The 16567-nt window shown below is 56.6% G+C and overlaps 2 protein-coding genes across 4 annotated transcripts; one reads left to right on the top strand and one right to left on the bottom strand.

Moving 5' to 3' along the window:
- The first annotated feature begins 1255 nt into the window (after nt 1-1255).
- Nucleotides 1256-2795, top strand: LOC134139087 (transmembrane protein 121-like). The gene has a single exon (XM_062573457.1). It carries the CDS (start codon nt 1256-1258, stop codon nt 2195-2197), a length of 942 nt encoding a protein of 313 aa, XP_062429441.1. The 3' UTR covers nt 2198-2795.
- Nucleotides 2796-4198: 1403 nt separating this feature from the next.
- On the bottom strand, nt 4199-16564 carry RRP36 (ribosomal RNA processing 36). Of its 3 annotated transcripts, XM_062571370.1 has the most exons (12): nt 15475-16563; nt 14755-14921; nt 14507-14643; nt 14229-14334; nt 13828-14074; nt 13459-13568; nt 8082-8217; nt 6587-6653; nt 5620-5724; nt 5436-5510; nt 5198-5315; nt 4199-4935 (listed from the first exon to the last, which is right to left on the bottom strand). In XM_062571370.1, the coding sequence occupies exons 1-12, from the start codon at nt 15573-15575 to the stop codon at nt 4796-4798; spliced, it is 1509 nt and encodes a 502-aa protein (XP_062427354.1). In that variant the 5' UTR covers nt 15576-16563; the 3' UTR covers nt 4199-4795. The 3 variants fall into 3 exon arrangements, with proteins under 3 accessions (XP_062427354.1, XP_062427352.1, XP_062427353.1); XM_062571368.1 differs by having other exon boundaries at nt 14507-14921; nt 15475-16564; XM_062571369.1 differs by having other exon boundaries at nt 14229-14316; nt 14507-14921; nt 15475-16564.
- Nucleotides 16565-16567: the final 3 nt, after the last annotated feature.

Raw genomic sequence — 16567 nt, 5'->3', positions numbered from 1 at the left:
CCCAAGCACAGTCAAGTGCCATCTCTTTCATGCTCAACTGGTGGCGGGGACAGTGCCCCAGAGCCCCCGCGTGGCCCAAGCGTGGCTTGGTGGTCTCCGCTCGGGCAGTCATCGCGCAGCGCTGGGCCGTGCGGCGAGTGGGCTAGCCGCCTCCCCCATTTCAGCCCAGTGGCTGGCTCTCCTCCAGGGCAGCTGCTGAGCCGCGACAGGCTGGGCGCCGTCTCCACGCTCCCTCCGTGTCGCTGGCAGTGGCTGCCCGCAGCTGTGCTTGGCCAGGAGGAGGGAGCTGGGCAGCCCCCCCGGGGCTGTCCAAGGCAGGCAGGATGCTCGCAGGGGCCATGACTGGCTCTGCCCCGGTGTCAGAAAGCTGAGGATCAGGCTGAAATGGAGGTATCGCGCTCCAAGCAGCTGCTTGGTGCTGCTTTGCTTTTGGTTTAGCCCACCGGAGAAGGGTAGACACAAGCAAACAGCTACAGGCAAAGCCGTGGAGTAGTGCAAGGCTGAAGGAAGCTGAAGAGGTTGGGTCGATTCTTTCCCTCCCATCCTCCGCAGCACAGCCAGGCTAAAAATAATCCTTCTCCTAATGCTGTACATGAAAATAAGGAAGGCTGAAAAGACAGAGGTCCTGGATCATTGCAGTCAAGGATCTGCTCACATTGAAAGCGTAGATTGGGGCTCTTGCTTGCAGGGGAGAATATTAACCAGTGCCACCAGCTTAAAATCAGAGGGGAAAAAAGAAAAAGGCACATGCCCTCCACAGCTGAAGGGAATAACCAGGGCATCCAACTCCTGAAAGAGATGGTGGCGTCCTGAGCACTTGAGGGCCGCCCATCGTGCTCCCACAGCTCTCCCAAGTGCAGCCCAGGAGCTGGGTTTCCATGCAGCGCTGGGGTAAGGGGCTTGTTCTTGTTGCCCCCAGAGTCTGAGCTGTGGCTCTCAAGCCCTTGCCCTGGCAGAGCAGGGCAGTCTGGAGGCGCCCGCTTCTTGTGTGGTGGGGCTCCCCATGCTGGTGAAAAGCCAGTCCCTTCCTGTCAGGACATGGTCTGGCTGGGAGCCACCGGAGTGCTTCAGCTCTGAGTCTGTGGGTGTGAGACAAACTGGCTGGCTAGAATGGGAGAGGAGTCCCCACAAACCCTCTCCTTTCCCTCACCGAGTTACTGAGGAGAGGCAGGCAGAAGGGGGCTCGAGGGGGGGGGGGATGGGGACGGAGAAGCCCAACAACTCCCTGATGGTCCCACCTGTTCCTCTGTGCAGGATGGTTCCCCCACCACCTGTCAGCAAGCCCCATGTGTGCCTCTCCACCATGCTCATCATGAGCAGCCTCATCCTTATGGATGCCTACCTGGTGGAGCAGAGCCAGGGCTCCAGGAAACTGGGCATCTGCGTCATGGTGGCAGTGGGTGATGTGTGCTTTCTGCTGGTACTCCGCTACGTGGCTGTCTGGGTCGGGGCAGAGGTAAAGACAGCCAAGCGAGGCTATGCCATGATCCTCTGGTTCCTCTATGTCTTCGTTCTGGAGATCAAAGTCTACTTTGTCTACCAGAACTATAAAGCTGACCGGAAAAGCCTGGACCTCATGGCCCGCAAAGCACTGACTTTGCTGCTCTCCATCTGCATCCCAGCCCTCTACGTGTTGTTGGTGGCCACAGAGCACATGGATTACGTCAGGACATTCAAGAAGAAAGAGGATCTCCGCAATCGCCTCTTCTGGGTCATTGTGGACATGCTGGATGTGCTGGACATCCAGGCCAACCTGTGGGAGCCCCAAAAGAAGGGGCTGCCACTCTGGGCTGAGGGCATCATGTTCTTCTACTGCTACATCTTGCTCCTGGTCCTCCCCTGTGTATCCCTCTGCGAGATCAGCATGCAAGGGATTGGCATCGTGCCGCATCGGATGATGCTGTACCCCATGCTAAGCATGCTCACTGTCAACATCACCACCATCTTCATCCGAGGCAGCAACATGGTCTTCTTCAGAGACGCTCGGGTCTCCAGCATCTTCATGGGCAAGAACATGCTGGCTATTGGACTGAAGATCTGCATGTTTGTGCAGTACCAGCGACACCGGCACCACGCGTCCCTGGGGCCAGGCCCAGCCCCGCAGCCTGGCTCCCAGGCCCAGCCTCCTTCCCCTGGGCTGCGCAAGTCTCGAGAGCAGCCTGCCTGTCCTGAGGAGCTGACCCAGGACGACACGTGACAGCCAGCAGGAGTCCCAGCCTGGCCATTGCTATGCTTGGCCAGCAAATTGTGCAGCTCCCCATGACGCGGGGTGGGTGGGCAAGGGAACACCCCTGTCCCTGTCCCCAGGGGGAGCATGGGGGCAGGGAGGTGGCCTCCATGAGGCTGCAGAGCAGTTTAGGACTTCCACACCCCGCCTGGCAAGATGGGTACCGGATGGCACGAGGTGGCCGGATTCATCCACAGTGTGCCGTATCTCCCCAGGGCACGCTGGGGCCACGCAGCCATCTGCTGTAGGGCCTGGACACCACCTCCAGCCCGGTCCTTGCTCCCAGCACGACGCTGCCCTCCAGCCAGCCGGGGTGCAGGCCGAGGAGGGCGCGCAAGGACGCCGGGGGTCCGCCTGCTCTGCCTGCGCTGCTTGCCCCGGCTGTGGGTTGGCTCACCCCTGCGCTGCAGCCCGCCCCTGCTGCAAGAGCCATGGGCGCCAGGGCAGCAGGAGCAAGGCCTGAGCCCCAGCCCGGCCGTCCCTTCCAGGCTACCGCAGGCCCGGGGGGCTCAGGGAGGGTCACTGGCCTTTTTCATAGTTCCTTCTTTGCAATAAAAGATGACCTGAGCCCCACAGCCTCCTTGCTTCTCTGTGTCCCCGCCTGCGGGTGCTTTTCCCATCTGTCCTTCTGTCCTCGTCTCCAGCAAGCTCCTGTCTCTAGCATGCCTGGACATCCAGCTGCGGTTGCAAAAGCACGTGGGGGCACGGGGAGGGGGGGAGGCTGCTCAGACCTGGGGGGAACACCCAGCACTGCTGCCTGATGCTGCTCGTGGCTGTGCCAGGGTCGGAGCCATCCTCCCTGGCCAGGGAGCAGGAGAGGAGAGCCAGGTCCTCGGAGCTCAGCGAGCCCTGAGGGCGTCACAGTGTTGGGGGAACTCGGCTGTGACTCACAGCCCACTGCCACTGCCGCAGTTAAATGAGCTAGTACAAGCCATGCCCCATAGCTGCCTGCCCCAGGGACATCCGTATCGCATCGCAAGAGCCCACCTGCAGGGCTTCCAAATCAGCCCTGGCAGAGAGGATCTGCTGTACTGGACGGAACCAGGCGAAATCTATGGTCCAAGACACCTTCCTCCGCCAACCGGGCACTGAGGCCTCGGGCAGAAAGAGCCCATTCAGCTCCAGCAGGGCAAGCGAGAGCCGTGCTAGGCACGCACCGGGCTTGCTCCCCATGGGGCAGCTTTTAATGGGAAACCTAAATGCTGCTCTGGGAAAGCCACTCCCGGCACAGCTCCTCAGCAAGGCGCCCGGAACAGAGACAACCCTGCTCCTCCCCACAGCTGAGCCACCTCCAGCCCACCCAAGCCGTGCAACTTTGCTAGGGGCGATTTGCACAGATGAAAAAATCCAGAGCACCAGACAGCAGAGCACTGACACAGAGCGCCACAGTCGCCTTGGGGTTTGGTGCTGTCACACGGCTCCCAGGAAAACTCCCTTCCAAAGGTGTGAGGATGCTGCAGCTTCTGCATCCAGTGTCACCCAGTGCAGGGGAAGGAGGAAGCCACCACGTACAAGGCCAGGCAGAGGGATTAACTTCCATAAGATTGTTACAGACTGTAACACCAGGAATAAAGGGAAAATGAAGTTTCATTTTACATGCAATCAGTGTTACCTAGAAGAACTAACAGCCCTTCAGAGACGAAGCTGAGAAGGGGGGTAACTCTGGGGGCAGCAGTAGCTGAACACAATCAGCAGCGAAAAGTGGGCGGCGTGGCCAAGAGCACAGCCCGCTGGTCGGCTGGTCGAGGGATACGATCATGCCCCCTTTGCTCAGCGCTTGTCAGACTGCTTCTGGATACCGCCCCCAGCCTGGGCCCTCACAGGACGCTGATCTGCTGCCCCTGCTCCAGCTGAGGACATGGAAGTTGTCAGGGGCTGGAACCCTCGACCTGGGAGGAGAGGCGGAAGGAACAGGGCTTGTTCACCCCGGAAGAGGCGGCGTGGGGAGACCTTCCTGCACCCGCAAAGAGGTTACTGGCGAGACGGAGCCGGGCGCTTTATTGAGAACAAGAGACAACAATTGTAAGTTAAAAACAGGCAAATTCCTACCAGAGGTGAGGGGAGGGGGACAGCTGCACCCTGAGGGTATGAAGAGTGGAGCAGGGGTGCAGAGGGGCAGCAGCCTCTCTGCCCCTGGAGGTTTCCAGACCCAACTGGAATAAGCCTTGAGCAACGTGATCCAAACTCCGCGCTGGCTGAGCAGGTGTTGGACCAGAGCCCTCCCACAGTCTCTTCCCATGTGAGCTGGTGGTTGAAGAGTCAACAGCGCCGCTCAAGGCTTGTGCTCTCCTAGTCGGGGTAGGAGAAAAGCAGGTCCACGAACAGAGCCAGCCGTCAATTCCACGTGAATCGGCACGACAGTCTCCCGCACCACCTGAACGTGCTGTAAGCCCCGGGAGGGTTTTGCAGTTTCCTAAAGCACATTTTCTTCAGCTCAGTCTCTGCTCTGCTGGTGAACAGCACCACTGTAAAGGGGAAGCAGGACGGCAGTCCTCAAGGTCCAGTCAGGACAGAGCAAACCCCAGGGGCAGCCTTCCCTCTCCAGACAACAGTGTGTCCACCAGGCAGTCACAGGCTCTTCTGTGAGGGCAGCCGGCGCTTGTCTTTGATGGCATTCCTCTTTCTCCTCTTGTTCAGGAAGCTCTCCAGCTTTCCACTCCTCCTCAACTCCGCATACTTCTCCGCTAGCTCCAATTTCCGCTTCTCAGCTGCAGAAGAGAGAGGAGCAAGATTTTAAACCCAAACCTGTACATCTCTCCACACGAACCCCTTCCTGCCTCTCCCTCCATGGCTCCACGCCCGGCTTCTCCCTTGAGCGCCAGCACTCCGACAATCCCTCTGCAGCTCCAGGAGAGGCTACAGCCACCCTGCTTCCAGCGCTCGGAGTCCTGTGGGCGGGCTTTATCCCCCTGTGTGCCAGCAGTCACTTCTTCTGGATCTTCCCACAGTACATTCATACCAACTACTTACACTTCTTTAGGTAGAAGGGTTTCTTGCCCTGCTGGGCCAGTTCCCGCTGCTGTCTTTTCAAAGACAGCTCCCTCTCCCTCCACTTCTGCTTTTTTTTCTGCTCTTCTTCTTGCTGTGTCTGTAGGGAAAGGACAGCTGATGTCGGCAAGCGTTTGCGCAGCCCTCGGGTCACACCTCCTTTTGCGCATCACCGCACACTGCATGGAGCCAACGCGGCCTGCCTCAGGGACTATCTCACCATACGCTTCAGGAGCTGTTGCAGTTTCTCCTTCTGCTCCTCGTTCTGGCATTTTTTCAGCTGCTTCTGAATCATCTGCGAGAGAGAGCAGAAAGCTGCAGAAATGCGTGCCTGCCACCTCTGCTGCAAAAGGCCTCTGAGGAAGCTGCTCCTGCCAAGGCCAAGGATAGGCACGCAGCATCACCTCCTTCTCCCGCTTCTTGATGCTATCCAGGAAGCTGTACGTCTTCAGAAATATTTCAGGGTTATACTCCCCAGACAGGTCATCAAATCGAGGGTCTCGCTGGACCTGCAAGGATAGGAGGAAGTAAGAGTCACAGCCAGGATTACCCTGGTAACAGCCTGCTCACTCCTCTCCCATGGATCACGGGAGAATTTTGGTTTTTTGTTTGTTTTTCCATTTTTTTGTACAGCAATATTATACACCCACCATTAAGAACACCTGCAATCAAAGAACGAGTCCAATAACCGCCCTCACATAAGATCACCATGTCTATGTCCACCACACAAAGCAACAGGCACTTCAGTACGCCAACCTGTTTCCCAGGAATGGCGGCATGAAGGCTGCTCCAGACACCTGCAGCGCAGACCTGAAGGTGGCTGAACGTGTGTGGCCAGGCTGACGGATTTGCAAGCTCAAATCTATTTAGCTTCCTACAGATAAAGCATGACCTGGGTCAGATCATACAAGAAAAGAAAGACGAAAAGTGATCTCTAACTGATGAAATAAACATATTAGATGATCCAGAAATAGTAAGTCGGAGTTAAATTCGGATTAGAACTGAGAGGGACATTTGAACGTCCAACGCAGTTAGCGCTGAACAATGACCACGGGTTGCAATGTACTTGTCATCTGTGTTAACTACTCTTCTAGAAACAGTCAGTTCTCAAATGTTCAAGTTATTCCCTGCGTTCTGCATTAAGCAGGACCGCAGGTTAGACAAAGAGCAGCCCCTCTGCACCCAGCCTCTTGTCCTCCCCAGGGACACGCTGCCACCTGCATTCCCCCAGCTGGCGGTGGGTACAAGCCTTGCCCTCCAGAGGCAGCCAGGACTCTGTCATCCTCAGCAGCCCCTTTCCATCTCTGCGCCAAACAAATTCTGTGCTGCCAAGGGAAGGTGGCTCCCAACCCGGGGAGAGGGATCACCCACCTTCTTTTTAACAGGGACCACTTGTCGCAGAAAAGGCACAGGTTTCTTGGCAGACATCTCCAGGGGCCTGAAAGGGAAAACATGCAACAGAGGCCTTTGGAGCCTGATGTTTTAGGTGCACAAGGAAGAGAGCATGAGGTGGGAAAACAGGGCATTACTCTCCCCACGTTACTTGGATGCCACGTGCTGCGATTCGCCAGTACATCAAGTAAGTTCTCGGAAACATGAAAAAACCTGTGAACCACCCACTGGGAGAACGGGCGCTATACCCACATTCAGCAACACAGTAACACTGAGGCAAGAAGCGCAAACACCTTCACAGGCATAAACAAACTTCCCAAATCCCACTGAACACAGAGTTCCAGGTATTTCAGCATCAGCTGATGCAGCTACAACTCTCTGCAGTGCTCTTGAATCAGTTTTATAAAGCCTCACTGAACGGAGCCAAGTTTCCTGAGATTTCCCTGAAGCCTTTAAGAAGTTCACTTCCGTAATAAAAGTATGAGAAATGCAGCATCTGGGATTTCCAGTGATGCATCACTCAAAGGATTAGGGGAATTAAATACAAACGACAACGCAAACCTGTTGTGGCAAAAGTAGCAACACCGTGTGACAACACTGGACTGTGCAAAGCCCCCCCAGACTCCTGGTGCGAGGTAGAGCAGGAACATTATTCTGATCAACTGTTTTAAGCAAGAGGAACACACATGCAGCAGAGACTCAGAAACAGGTTAGGCAATGCCAGTGAAACAGAGGAAGCCTGTCCAAATCACTTGGATACGACTCTGAAGACTGAAAAACAGCTACCTGCTGCAAATGAAGGACATACAACAACTGCTGCGGTTGGGCTGGGGGTTGAAGGCTGTAAAAAGATTCTGTTGAGTATCTTTGACAGTCACCACACAAGAGCATCTACAAAATATTCTGTTGGGGGGTGTAAAAACCACTGAGGATAGAAAAGTGTATTTGACAACCAGTTCTGTGGGAGGGAAAAAAAAAAAGGAAAAAGAAACTCAACACAGAGCAAAAGATGTGAGACAACAGCAAAACAATGAATGAAACTCCAGAACAACGGGCTGACTGTGTAGCTCCAGCTGCGCAGAAGACGCTGATAAGCCGGACGGGGTTCAGAAGACAGCAGGATAACGAGTCAGGGCCCAGAGAGTTCAAGAAAAGCACAGTCTATTGTACAGTTTAGAAGTGTACTATGCCACAGGTAAAAAGCAGTGGGCGTGAAAGAATCAAACACAGGTTTTAACTGTAAAATAGCAGGGGGCAATTGGGGATTTGAACATTGTAGGATATTGGGAACTCTGAATCAGCAACAGACTGTTCCCAAATGAAACACTGTGGTTAAAGGCATTACTGCATGGCACATTAAAGGAGCTCTAACCAGCTCCAAGGCAAAGGCAATACTGTGAGGAGCTCACAACACAACTTCTGGAATGCAGAGAGCGTGCACATGTTTTTGGTAAACACTGAACACCACATTTACCCTTTTTTGCTTTGTTGCTGCTTTATCTTGGGTTTGGTAGGATTTGCAGTCTTCTTCCCACCAGTCATCCGATACGCTCTTGTTCCCATACCGTTCTGCATCTGCAGTAGTTCCTCAAAAGATATGTGAGACAGATCTAGAAGAGACAGAGAAGAACGCACCTGAAGCAAATAGCTCCTCAAGGCATTCCCTCCCCCTGATCCCACATGAACATCTCAGAGATGCTGGCAGGAGCACAGTGGCGCCGTCCCTATACAAATACAAAGAAAGAAATCACCACCTCTCTTAGCCTTTGATTTCCTCTCTCATTAGGCACTACGGTCTCTTGCAGCAGGATAGTCTCCCCTTGCTCTCCAACATATTCTAGTATCTCTCTCTGCACGTGGCAATACACAGAAGCCCAATTCAAGGCTTTTACCTGTGGTACGAGAGTGGAATGAGCTCTGTATCTTAGCTACATTGCTAATTTTGATGTCACCTCTCAGTCTTGACTCTCTCACTGTAACAGTGCTCCCATCTCATCTCCTTCAAAATGACATCACATCCCTCACACCAGGAGGGCAGGCGGGAGGAGCTACAGAAAAAAAAAAATCTCACGATCCATTCAATCTATCTAAACTAAAACAACTCCCTCAGCAGAGCACTTCAGAAGCCAGCAAGCTACAGAGAAATCCAGATATTTGGCCCCCACCACCTGGTTATCAACAGGAATAGCTTCTAACCCAATTCATGAGGGAAGATCAAAAGCCCACAACATCAAAAAGCAGTCTCAGATTCTAGCTCTGCTGGGAGCTCCTACGGTGTTATTTACACCTTGTATTTTATAAAATAATTCTTTCCTCCTCTGATTGCTAAGTAGAAAATCAATGTAAAAACAAGAGGAGAAACTGCAAAACCAATTCTATCCAAAATGCTGACAAATGCGCAAGCTATTCTCATGGAATTTTCTGCTGCAGTATTTCTTTGATCTCCCTCAGTGATATACATCTTACAACTGCTACATACAAGATACTGTTCCGAATGCTGGTTATCACCTCAACGACATGTCATTATTCTCCTACTTACAAGCGCAACCAAGACAGCTCTTTCTAGGTTTACACCTGTAAAGCCCCTGGGTGACGCCTGCCTGCCCAACAAGCACCTCTCAAAGGTGCAAGGCGCACAGTCTTCCTAATCCTTTTTGATACTAAGCATCCGGTGTGAAACATCCCAGCTGTGGCCTAGCAAAACCAATCACGTCCTGCCCCACAACACAAGGTTTCTGCACACAAAACCCAAGTATTGCTGCCAAGTTCAGGAAGCAACCCCAGATCTGTCACATCAGCTCAGAGCACAGACCCATCACCCCGGTCACTCTGCCCTTGGCAACAAGCACGGCTTTCTGCTTCAGAAAGGAGTAAATGCAAATTCACTGCATCTCCTGCCCACGTTTCCTCTCCTCCCACTGATCCTTGCAGCACGTGGACTCTCTACTCAACCAGTTAAGAACTGCTCGACCTCTTTAATGCACCAAAGTCCACAATGCAAAACCAGATGGCCTAAATGCCTTGCAACCTCAGCATTTCACCTGCCTTGTCACTCCCCACTGAGATGCCATTAGTGCTGGACTTCCCAGGTAGCTACTTCTGTGTTAAAAAACAAAGTTACCTAGTGTCCAGGCGTAGGGTAAATGCCAAGATGTTGGACCCTCTCACATCCAGCTGCTGGAATGAAAGGGTGACTCAGAGGTGTTCTCTCTGACTTCAGCAATATCACCATTAAGAGAAGCAAATGAAATGCTTATAGATGGGTAGGAGGACCTCACTCAACCCTGGAGCCCCTTTCCTGGAAAACCAGCTCTACCTCTAGCTGAGACATACCTCCCCCTGCCCCTGCACAAATACACCAAGGACACTCCTCCTTCAATAGATCCTAAAGCCTTCTCACACCTGCATGATGTCCCGCAGCGCCAGGAGAGTATTTCACAGTCATCTTCCATCCCACTCGCACTTCTCTTAACTGGCCTTTGACTGTTTCCTCGAAAGATTCTCATTTTCACCTTGATCTTTTTAAGGTGAGGAAACCAACACTGCGCATGCTACTGCAGACAAGAATGACTATCTCAGTACCTCAAACGTGGTGCTCCTGTCTACACAGGCAAGCACTGCACTGGTTTTCTCACCGTCCCCACAACTATCCATCACCTGGCTGTTTGAACTCCTCTGTACTACTGAGTATCTTTCAAATCACAGGATACCTAAATTTGTTTCTCCCCACTGCAGCTTAAGAAGGGCTTTCAGTACTGAACAGCTTTTACAAGGTTGATTTTAGTGGATTCACTTAAACATTGAGAAGAAGCAAACTGTTCAATTCAGCTGAAAGAATATGTGGCTTTGGATTTTGTGGCTGTTACCCATTTGCTCCCCCAACGCACCTCTGCAGGAGAGTATCTGTACTCTGGTTTTCACTCAGCTATGTTAGCTGCGTTTCTTGAACTGGATTCGGGTTTGGCTGTTTTTCTAACATCTCTCCAGTTACACAAACCATTTGCCTCAGTCTTTACAACTGCATCTCAACGCCATTCGGATTTCATTAGTGTATTTGACTCCCCCTTCCACATTCAACATGGAAGCTATCATACAACCTAATGCTATCACCTCTAGAGCTCTACATTAGACACTTCCCAAACCCATGAAGTTGCTAACTGGAATTAACCCTTATCTGCAGCAGATCAGCTCATTTGTGCATCATCAACACAACGAGCACTGATGCTAGGCAATGTCCATCAGCTTTTATGCATTTCCATACGGGCTTGATTTGCCTGTGCAAATTTTGTGAGTTCAGAGAGACACTGGAAAGCATAGCAAAACTCTCAAACTCAAGTAGCTACTTGGGAAAACGTGGTTCTAAAGCATTTTGATATCGGCTCCCACACACATACCACTTCCAATACCTTACTCAATTTTTATAAGGATTCTGATGTCATTTGTTCCTTACAAATTCTCACAGCTTCTGTGTTCTCCCAGTTCTCATATGCACTGGGTTGATATGATCAAGTCAGTTTTGAAAAAGAGATCAAATTAGGCGCAATTTCTGACGGGGGCAATTAGGAGCATAGATCATGCTCACTTAGTAACGGATCTTGTTCACATCAACAGGTGGAGCTGGTGCAGTATGAAGAAAACAGACCTGGCATGACTACAGAGCCCTAATTCATAACTAGATAGTTTACTGTTGGAGATATCACCATTCATAAAGAGTTAGCTCAAGTTTAGCACTGTTCCAATAGACGTATTAGACGTATTCCTCGCCTTTCCTCCTTCTGCCCATCTTCCATTTACCCCCACCTTCCTTCAGTCCTTTCATTCTCCCTTGCCTCTCTCAGAGCAGCAATTTCATCCGTGAGCTTTATTTCCACCCCTATGAAAGTCTGGAAGAGGTATTTTATAAAATTTTAAAGATTTGTACACTTGAACTCCCCAACCACATGACTGAGAGAACAAGCAAACAAATATCCCAGAAATGGTTTTTGACAAGACTTATTCCGCTTGCCCTTGTTTAGGCTAAAACCAGGTTCTCCTCACACCAAAATAGTCTGTAACTGTTTAGTCTTTTAAGTGCGTGTGAGGAACAAAGTTTTGAATGGTTTGATTTGCCATGCAGTGGCAAACACATTATGTGGTGCCAGTATCTGTCTGAACCACAAAATTCTGTTCTTCATTTTACTACTAGTTCCTTTATTTTCCTGTGCCGAGATTACAGGTGGTAGAGGTCAGAGCTAGACTCCCTTCGGAAGGCTGACTTCTCCTCTGCAGAGGCCACCCCAGCGCTTTGACACCGTCCCCGGCTTGCCCAGCCAATCAGCGAGCGTGCCTCCGCGCCAGAACTGCAGTGACCACCCTTGGGAAGGGGTCTGAAGCCTTCCGCGCGTGCATTTGAGGCGGGGAGAGCAGAAAGAGGCTCCTGTAATCACATCCACTCTCGAAACCTCTCTTATCAAGCGCAGAAGCTGAAACCCCCTTGTTAAGGCCAAACGCGATCTTTGAGGGCGGCAGGGGGAAAGCCAGCGGAGGGGGTTAAGGAGCTGGCAGAGCAGACCAAGCCGTCCGCCGGGTCCTTCCCCGCGGGCAGCCAGGGCACCCGGACCCTCCCGGGAGGCGCTCAGCACCCCGCGTCCCTCCGGAGCCGAGCGGCGCCGCTGCGCCGAGGCGGTCGGGCCCCGCCGCGGGAGCCAGCCCGGGCGCCACCGAGTGCGGCGGCGGCCTTTACCTGCGCGCGCGGGGCTCCCGCCCGCCGCCGCCTCCCGGCCCGACATGCCGCCGCCGCGGCGCTCGCCTCCCCAGCGGCTCCTGCCGCCGCCAGCGCCGTCCCCCGCCCCGAAGCGGCTCCGCGCGCCGGCTCCCGGCTCCCGCCTCCCTCTCCCGCACCCAGCGGCGCGGCTCGCCGCGGCGCCCGGAAGTGACGCGCGCCCGCAACGGAGCGGACACACGCACCAAGCGCATGCGCGGCCGAGCGGAGGCGTTTATCGGGGCGGGAAAAGAGGCCGTCGCGCGCATGCGCGGAGGAGCAGCGAGGAGGCGGAGCGCGGAGGGCGGGGCCGTTTATTGGAGCGGGTAGAGGGCGTCGCGCGCATGCGCGGCCGAGCAGCGAGGAGGCGGAGCGCGGAGGGCGGGGCTGTTTATTGGAGCGGGTAGAGGGCGTCGCGCGCATGCGCGGCTGGAGGCCCCGCGGCGCCCAGCGCGTCGCCTAGGAGACAGGCCAGGGCGTCCTCGTAGTCCGGGCCGGGCTCCGCCGGCGGCGAGGCCTCGGCAGCGGCCCCGGGCCAGGCGCAGGCCCAGGCCGGGGCGGCGGGCGGCGGCGGCGGCGGCGCGAGGCTGTCGGCCAGGGCGCGGAGCTGCGCGGCCAGCAGGCCGAGGGCGCAGGGCGGCGGGGCGACCGGCTGGGGCGGTGGTGGTGGCGGGGGGCCACGCTCGCAGGCGCGCAGGTGGGCGGCCTCCTCCTGCCTGCGGCGGGGACACGGGCGTGAGGGGCGGCCCGAGCCCCGCGGCGGGCTCTGTGCCTCCCTCCCGCCGCTCACCTGAGGCCGCGACTGGTGCGGGCAATGGAGCGGCTCCCGCGGGCCCGCCGCACTGCTGTGCGGAGCCAGGCCCAGGTCCAGTCGGAGCGCAGCACCCGCAGCACCACGGCTTCCGCCTCCGTGCCGGCGCCCCGCGCTGTGGACAAGCGGCCACGTCAGCCCGGGGGGCTCCAACCGCGAGGGGCCAGGAAGGCTGACGCCACTCGGCAGGGCACCGCAGTGGGCAGGACCTTGCGTTTGCCCTCCTGGACAGGCAGGTCTCAGGCGTGGCCAGACCGCGCTGCAGGAACGCGCACATGGTCCCAGGCCTTACACGCTTACCCACGGCCCTGTGCTGGGCAGCCGCAAGGTGGGTGTCGTCAGGGTGCAGGAGGCTGTACCACGAGCGGCCGATGAGCTCCTCCCGGCGATAGCCAAGGTGGTAGATGACACTGGGGAAGAAAATGGGAGCGTGGTCTGAGCGCTCTGCAGGGCACCGTGCCAGCAAGAAGCAGCTTCTGCCTGGCGGGGAGAGAACAAAGCAACAGGAGTGCAGGAAGAGGCTGCAAACAAGGGAGGAAAGAGGCTTCAAAAGCATCTGGCTCCAGCCTTGGTCCCACGCGTGGGTGCTGGCCAGCCTTGATGACGGGAAGTGCTCCTGGCTGTCCTAGACACGCAGCTGAGGACATGGTGGGGGCAGGCATCCCTCACCTCTCCGTGACATCAGTAAATGTCATGTCCAGGGCATGCACGCTGTGGAAGACATCGTCCTGGGAAGTGGTGTCCCCGTCTGCGGGCAGCTGCGCAACTGGTGTGCAGAAAGCCACAAACGCTGAAGCAGGGGGGGAGGCTGGCCTGTGCAGGGCCACCAAGCGCCCTCGCACAGCCACAGCCCGGTTCCCCCCATGCTGCAGCCGGAAGGCTCTGGATGTGCGCATCTCGCTGACAAAGGTGACTTCTGCCGGGAAACAAAACAGCTGGAGGAAGTCAGGGATTCTCCAAGGGGCCTGGCTCTTCTCCCAGCAGGGCCAGCTGGCCCCAGCGGGTCCCTGACTGCAGCCCCAAAGAGCCAGAGAGCTTCCTGAGGGCTCACCCGTTCTCCTCAGCCTTACCGGTTCCTGGCTGCTCCTGGGCAAGGAGGAGCTTCTCTTGCACGGCCTCCCGTGCTGTCCCATCCAGCATGTCAAAGATTGTGTCCCCCTGGGAAAGAAGCTCCACCTGAGGAAGAGCATGCCGTTAGCATGGGCTGCGTGCCATGAGCATGAGGCAAGCTCGCAGCCCGCTGAAGCAGCCGGACGTCTCGCAGGGGTGGCTTGCTGTGGGTAACAGGCCCATGATAAAGGCACTGGGACAGGCACAAGGACACGGCGGCTGCAGCTCTGTGGATTACCGTGGAGAGGCCGAGCACCTGAGCCACGTTCTCAGAGACGTAGGCCAGCTTGCCGTTGGCCAAGAACACGAGGAAGAACCCCGGTAGCAGGGAGAGCAGCTCCACGCCGAAGGCTGGTCCTGCAGGAGGAGCCGAGTCTGCGGGGGAAGCACGGTTGGAAGCACTTGCTCCAACAGGGGCAGGAACAGTGCCCCGCATGGAGAGGAGCTGCTGTGGCAGTGGGGAATGTGCAGCAGCGCCACAGCTACCTGGAGGGAAGAGATGAGCCCCACGGAGGCGGAGGCATACCAGGGCCATGGTGTTGAGGTAGGAGAGCCGCTCCTTCTCCTGGGAGGAGATGGGCAGCAGGGAGCGCAGTGCCTGCAGCTCCACGTTGATCTGGTCCCTACGAGCCTTGGAGGCACCCTTGGTCGACCTGCAAAGCCAGTTGCCTGGGGGGGACGTGCCCAGCGAGGGGGAGAGGGGAAGCACCCCCTCTTGCCCTGCTGCCGGGAGACTCGCGAGCTCTGGGATGCTGGGCTGAGATGTCAGGCCCTCGATGGGCTTGGTGCCCTATGCCAGCTCCTGCCGGGAAAGCAGCTCCCGGGGCCTCCGTTGGAGAGCTGTGCCCAGATGCTGGTAGCCCGGCCAGCACCCGGGGATACCCTGCTGTCATGTCCGGTGCTCCCCTCTCGCTGCACAGGCCAGGTGGGACAAAAACCTGTGCCTTGAGGATCTCCCAAAAAACGTGACCAAACTGCGCAAGGGCAGACGCTGCAGCCAGTGCCAGAACAGGAGCCCCAGCCCATTTGGTCTGGGGGTTGGACCTGCCTCTGCCCTCTCCAAGCTCCTTAGCCTGCAGCACCCTGTGTCCCAAGCTGGCCACAGCCCCTTGCAAGGGCCACCAGGCACTGCACCAAGTGGCTCCAGGCTCTCCCCAGCTAGGAGGCAACTGCTGCCCCGCGAGCGAGAGGTGGGAGGGCGCTCACCTGAACGGCTTCGAGACGCTTGGTGCCTGCCTGGCCCTCCCGGGTGGGCAGCTTGTCTCTGCCTGCAGTGGCCGGTGGCAGTGACTGCAGAAGATGGTCATGGTGCCGATGCAGAGCGCCTCTTGCCTCCTGCGCTGGCTCTGAACCCGCTGACCCCGCCGCCGCTGGCTGCCTTTTGTACCCTGCCGGGGCGCAGGGGCCAAGCCTGGCTGCACGGAGGATGGTCACCTCTGGTGACGCAACTCCAAACAGCTCCGGGCTATTTTTAGAAGGCAGGCTGCTAAAAATAACTCCCGTAGCCGGCTGCAATCCGAGAGGGGAAGCAATAAAAGGAAGCTGGGGTCTTTAAAGCAAATCTGGCAGCTCGGGAGGGGGTGATGACGAGGACAGCAGGGCCCCCGCCGTGGGGCATGCGTCTGTCCGGCTCCCGCCCCCCAGCCCAGCACGAGGTCCAGAAGGGGCCAGAGACCTGCAGCACGTGCAGGGCCCTGGTGCCCCAAGCCCTTAGGGCTCTCGGAGATGAGCGGGGTGCTGGCGACCCTCTCCCCGAGGCCCTGTGTCTCCCCTTCTCCCCAGAGGGTTGGGGACAGCAGTGCACGCCCAGCGCCAGGAGTACCTCGGGGAGCGCCCAGGCTCGGCCCTGCACTGCCCAGCACGGTGAGCCTGGGTGACGGAGGGGTGTTTCCTGGCACGTGTCACCCCAGCATCCAGGGGGAAGAGTAAACTTAGCTCCCTTCAGGCCTCTAGCCTGTTGACACCCATCGCTGGCCACAGCCTACAGCGACGTGCTGCCAGCGTGCGAAAAACCAGCTCCCGCAGCACCCGAGGTCAAGCTGTCAAATAAGCCCAGCGGGACCCGCTCCCACGCTGGTCTTCAGAGCAGGGGAGACGGCCTGGACCCCCGGCCACGCGCTCCGAGCACACATCCACCGCCATCCCTCAACTGCCCCTGTGTCACCAGCGTCCCAGTGAACACCCTGGGCGCTTTGCTGGTTTTCCCCTGCGTTGCTTCCGCTCGCGTGGCTGCTTCGCCTCGGCAGGCTGGCGCCCAGACGCAGCCCCAGCAGGGCTGCCCCCTCCCTCCCTGCGGGGA

This window comes from Rhea pennata, chromosome 3, assembly GCF_028389875.1.
Source record: "Rhea pennata isolate bPtePen1 chromosome 3, bPtePen1.pri, whole genome shotgun sequence".
Classification (NCBI taxonomy): Eukaryota; Metazoa; Chordata; class Aves; order Rheiformes; family Rheidae; genus Rhea; species Rhea pennata.
The sequence above is the reverse complement of the archived record's forward strand: the minus strand, read 5'-3'. Positions and strand labels throughout refer to the sequence as shown.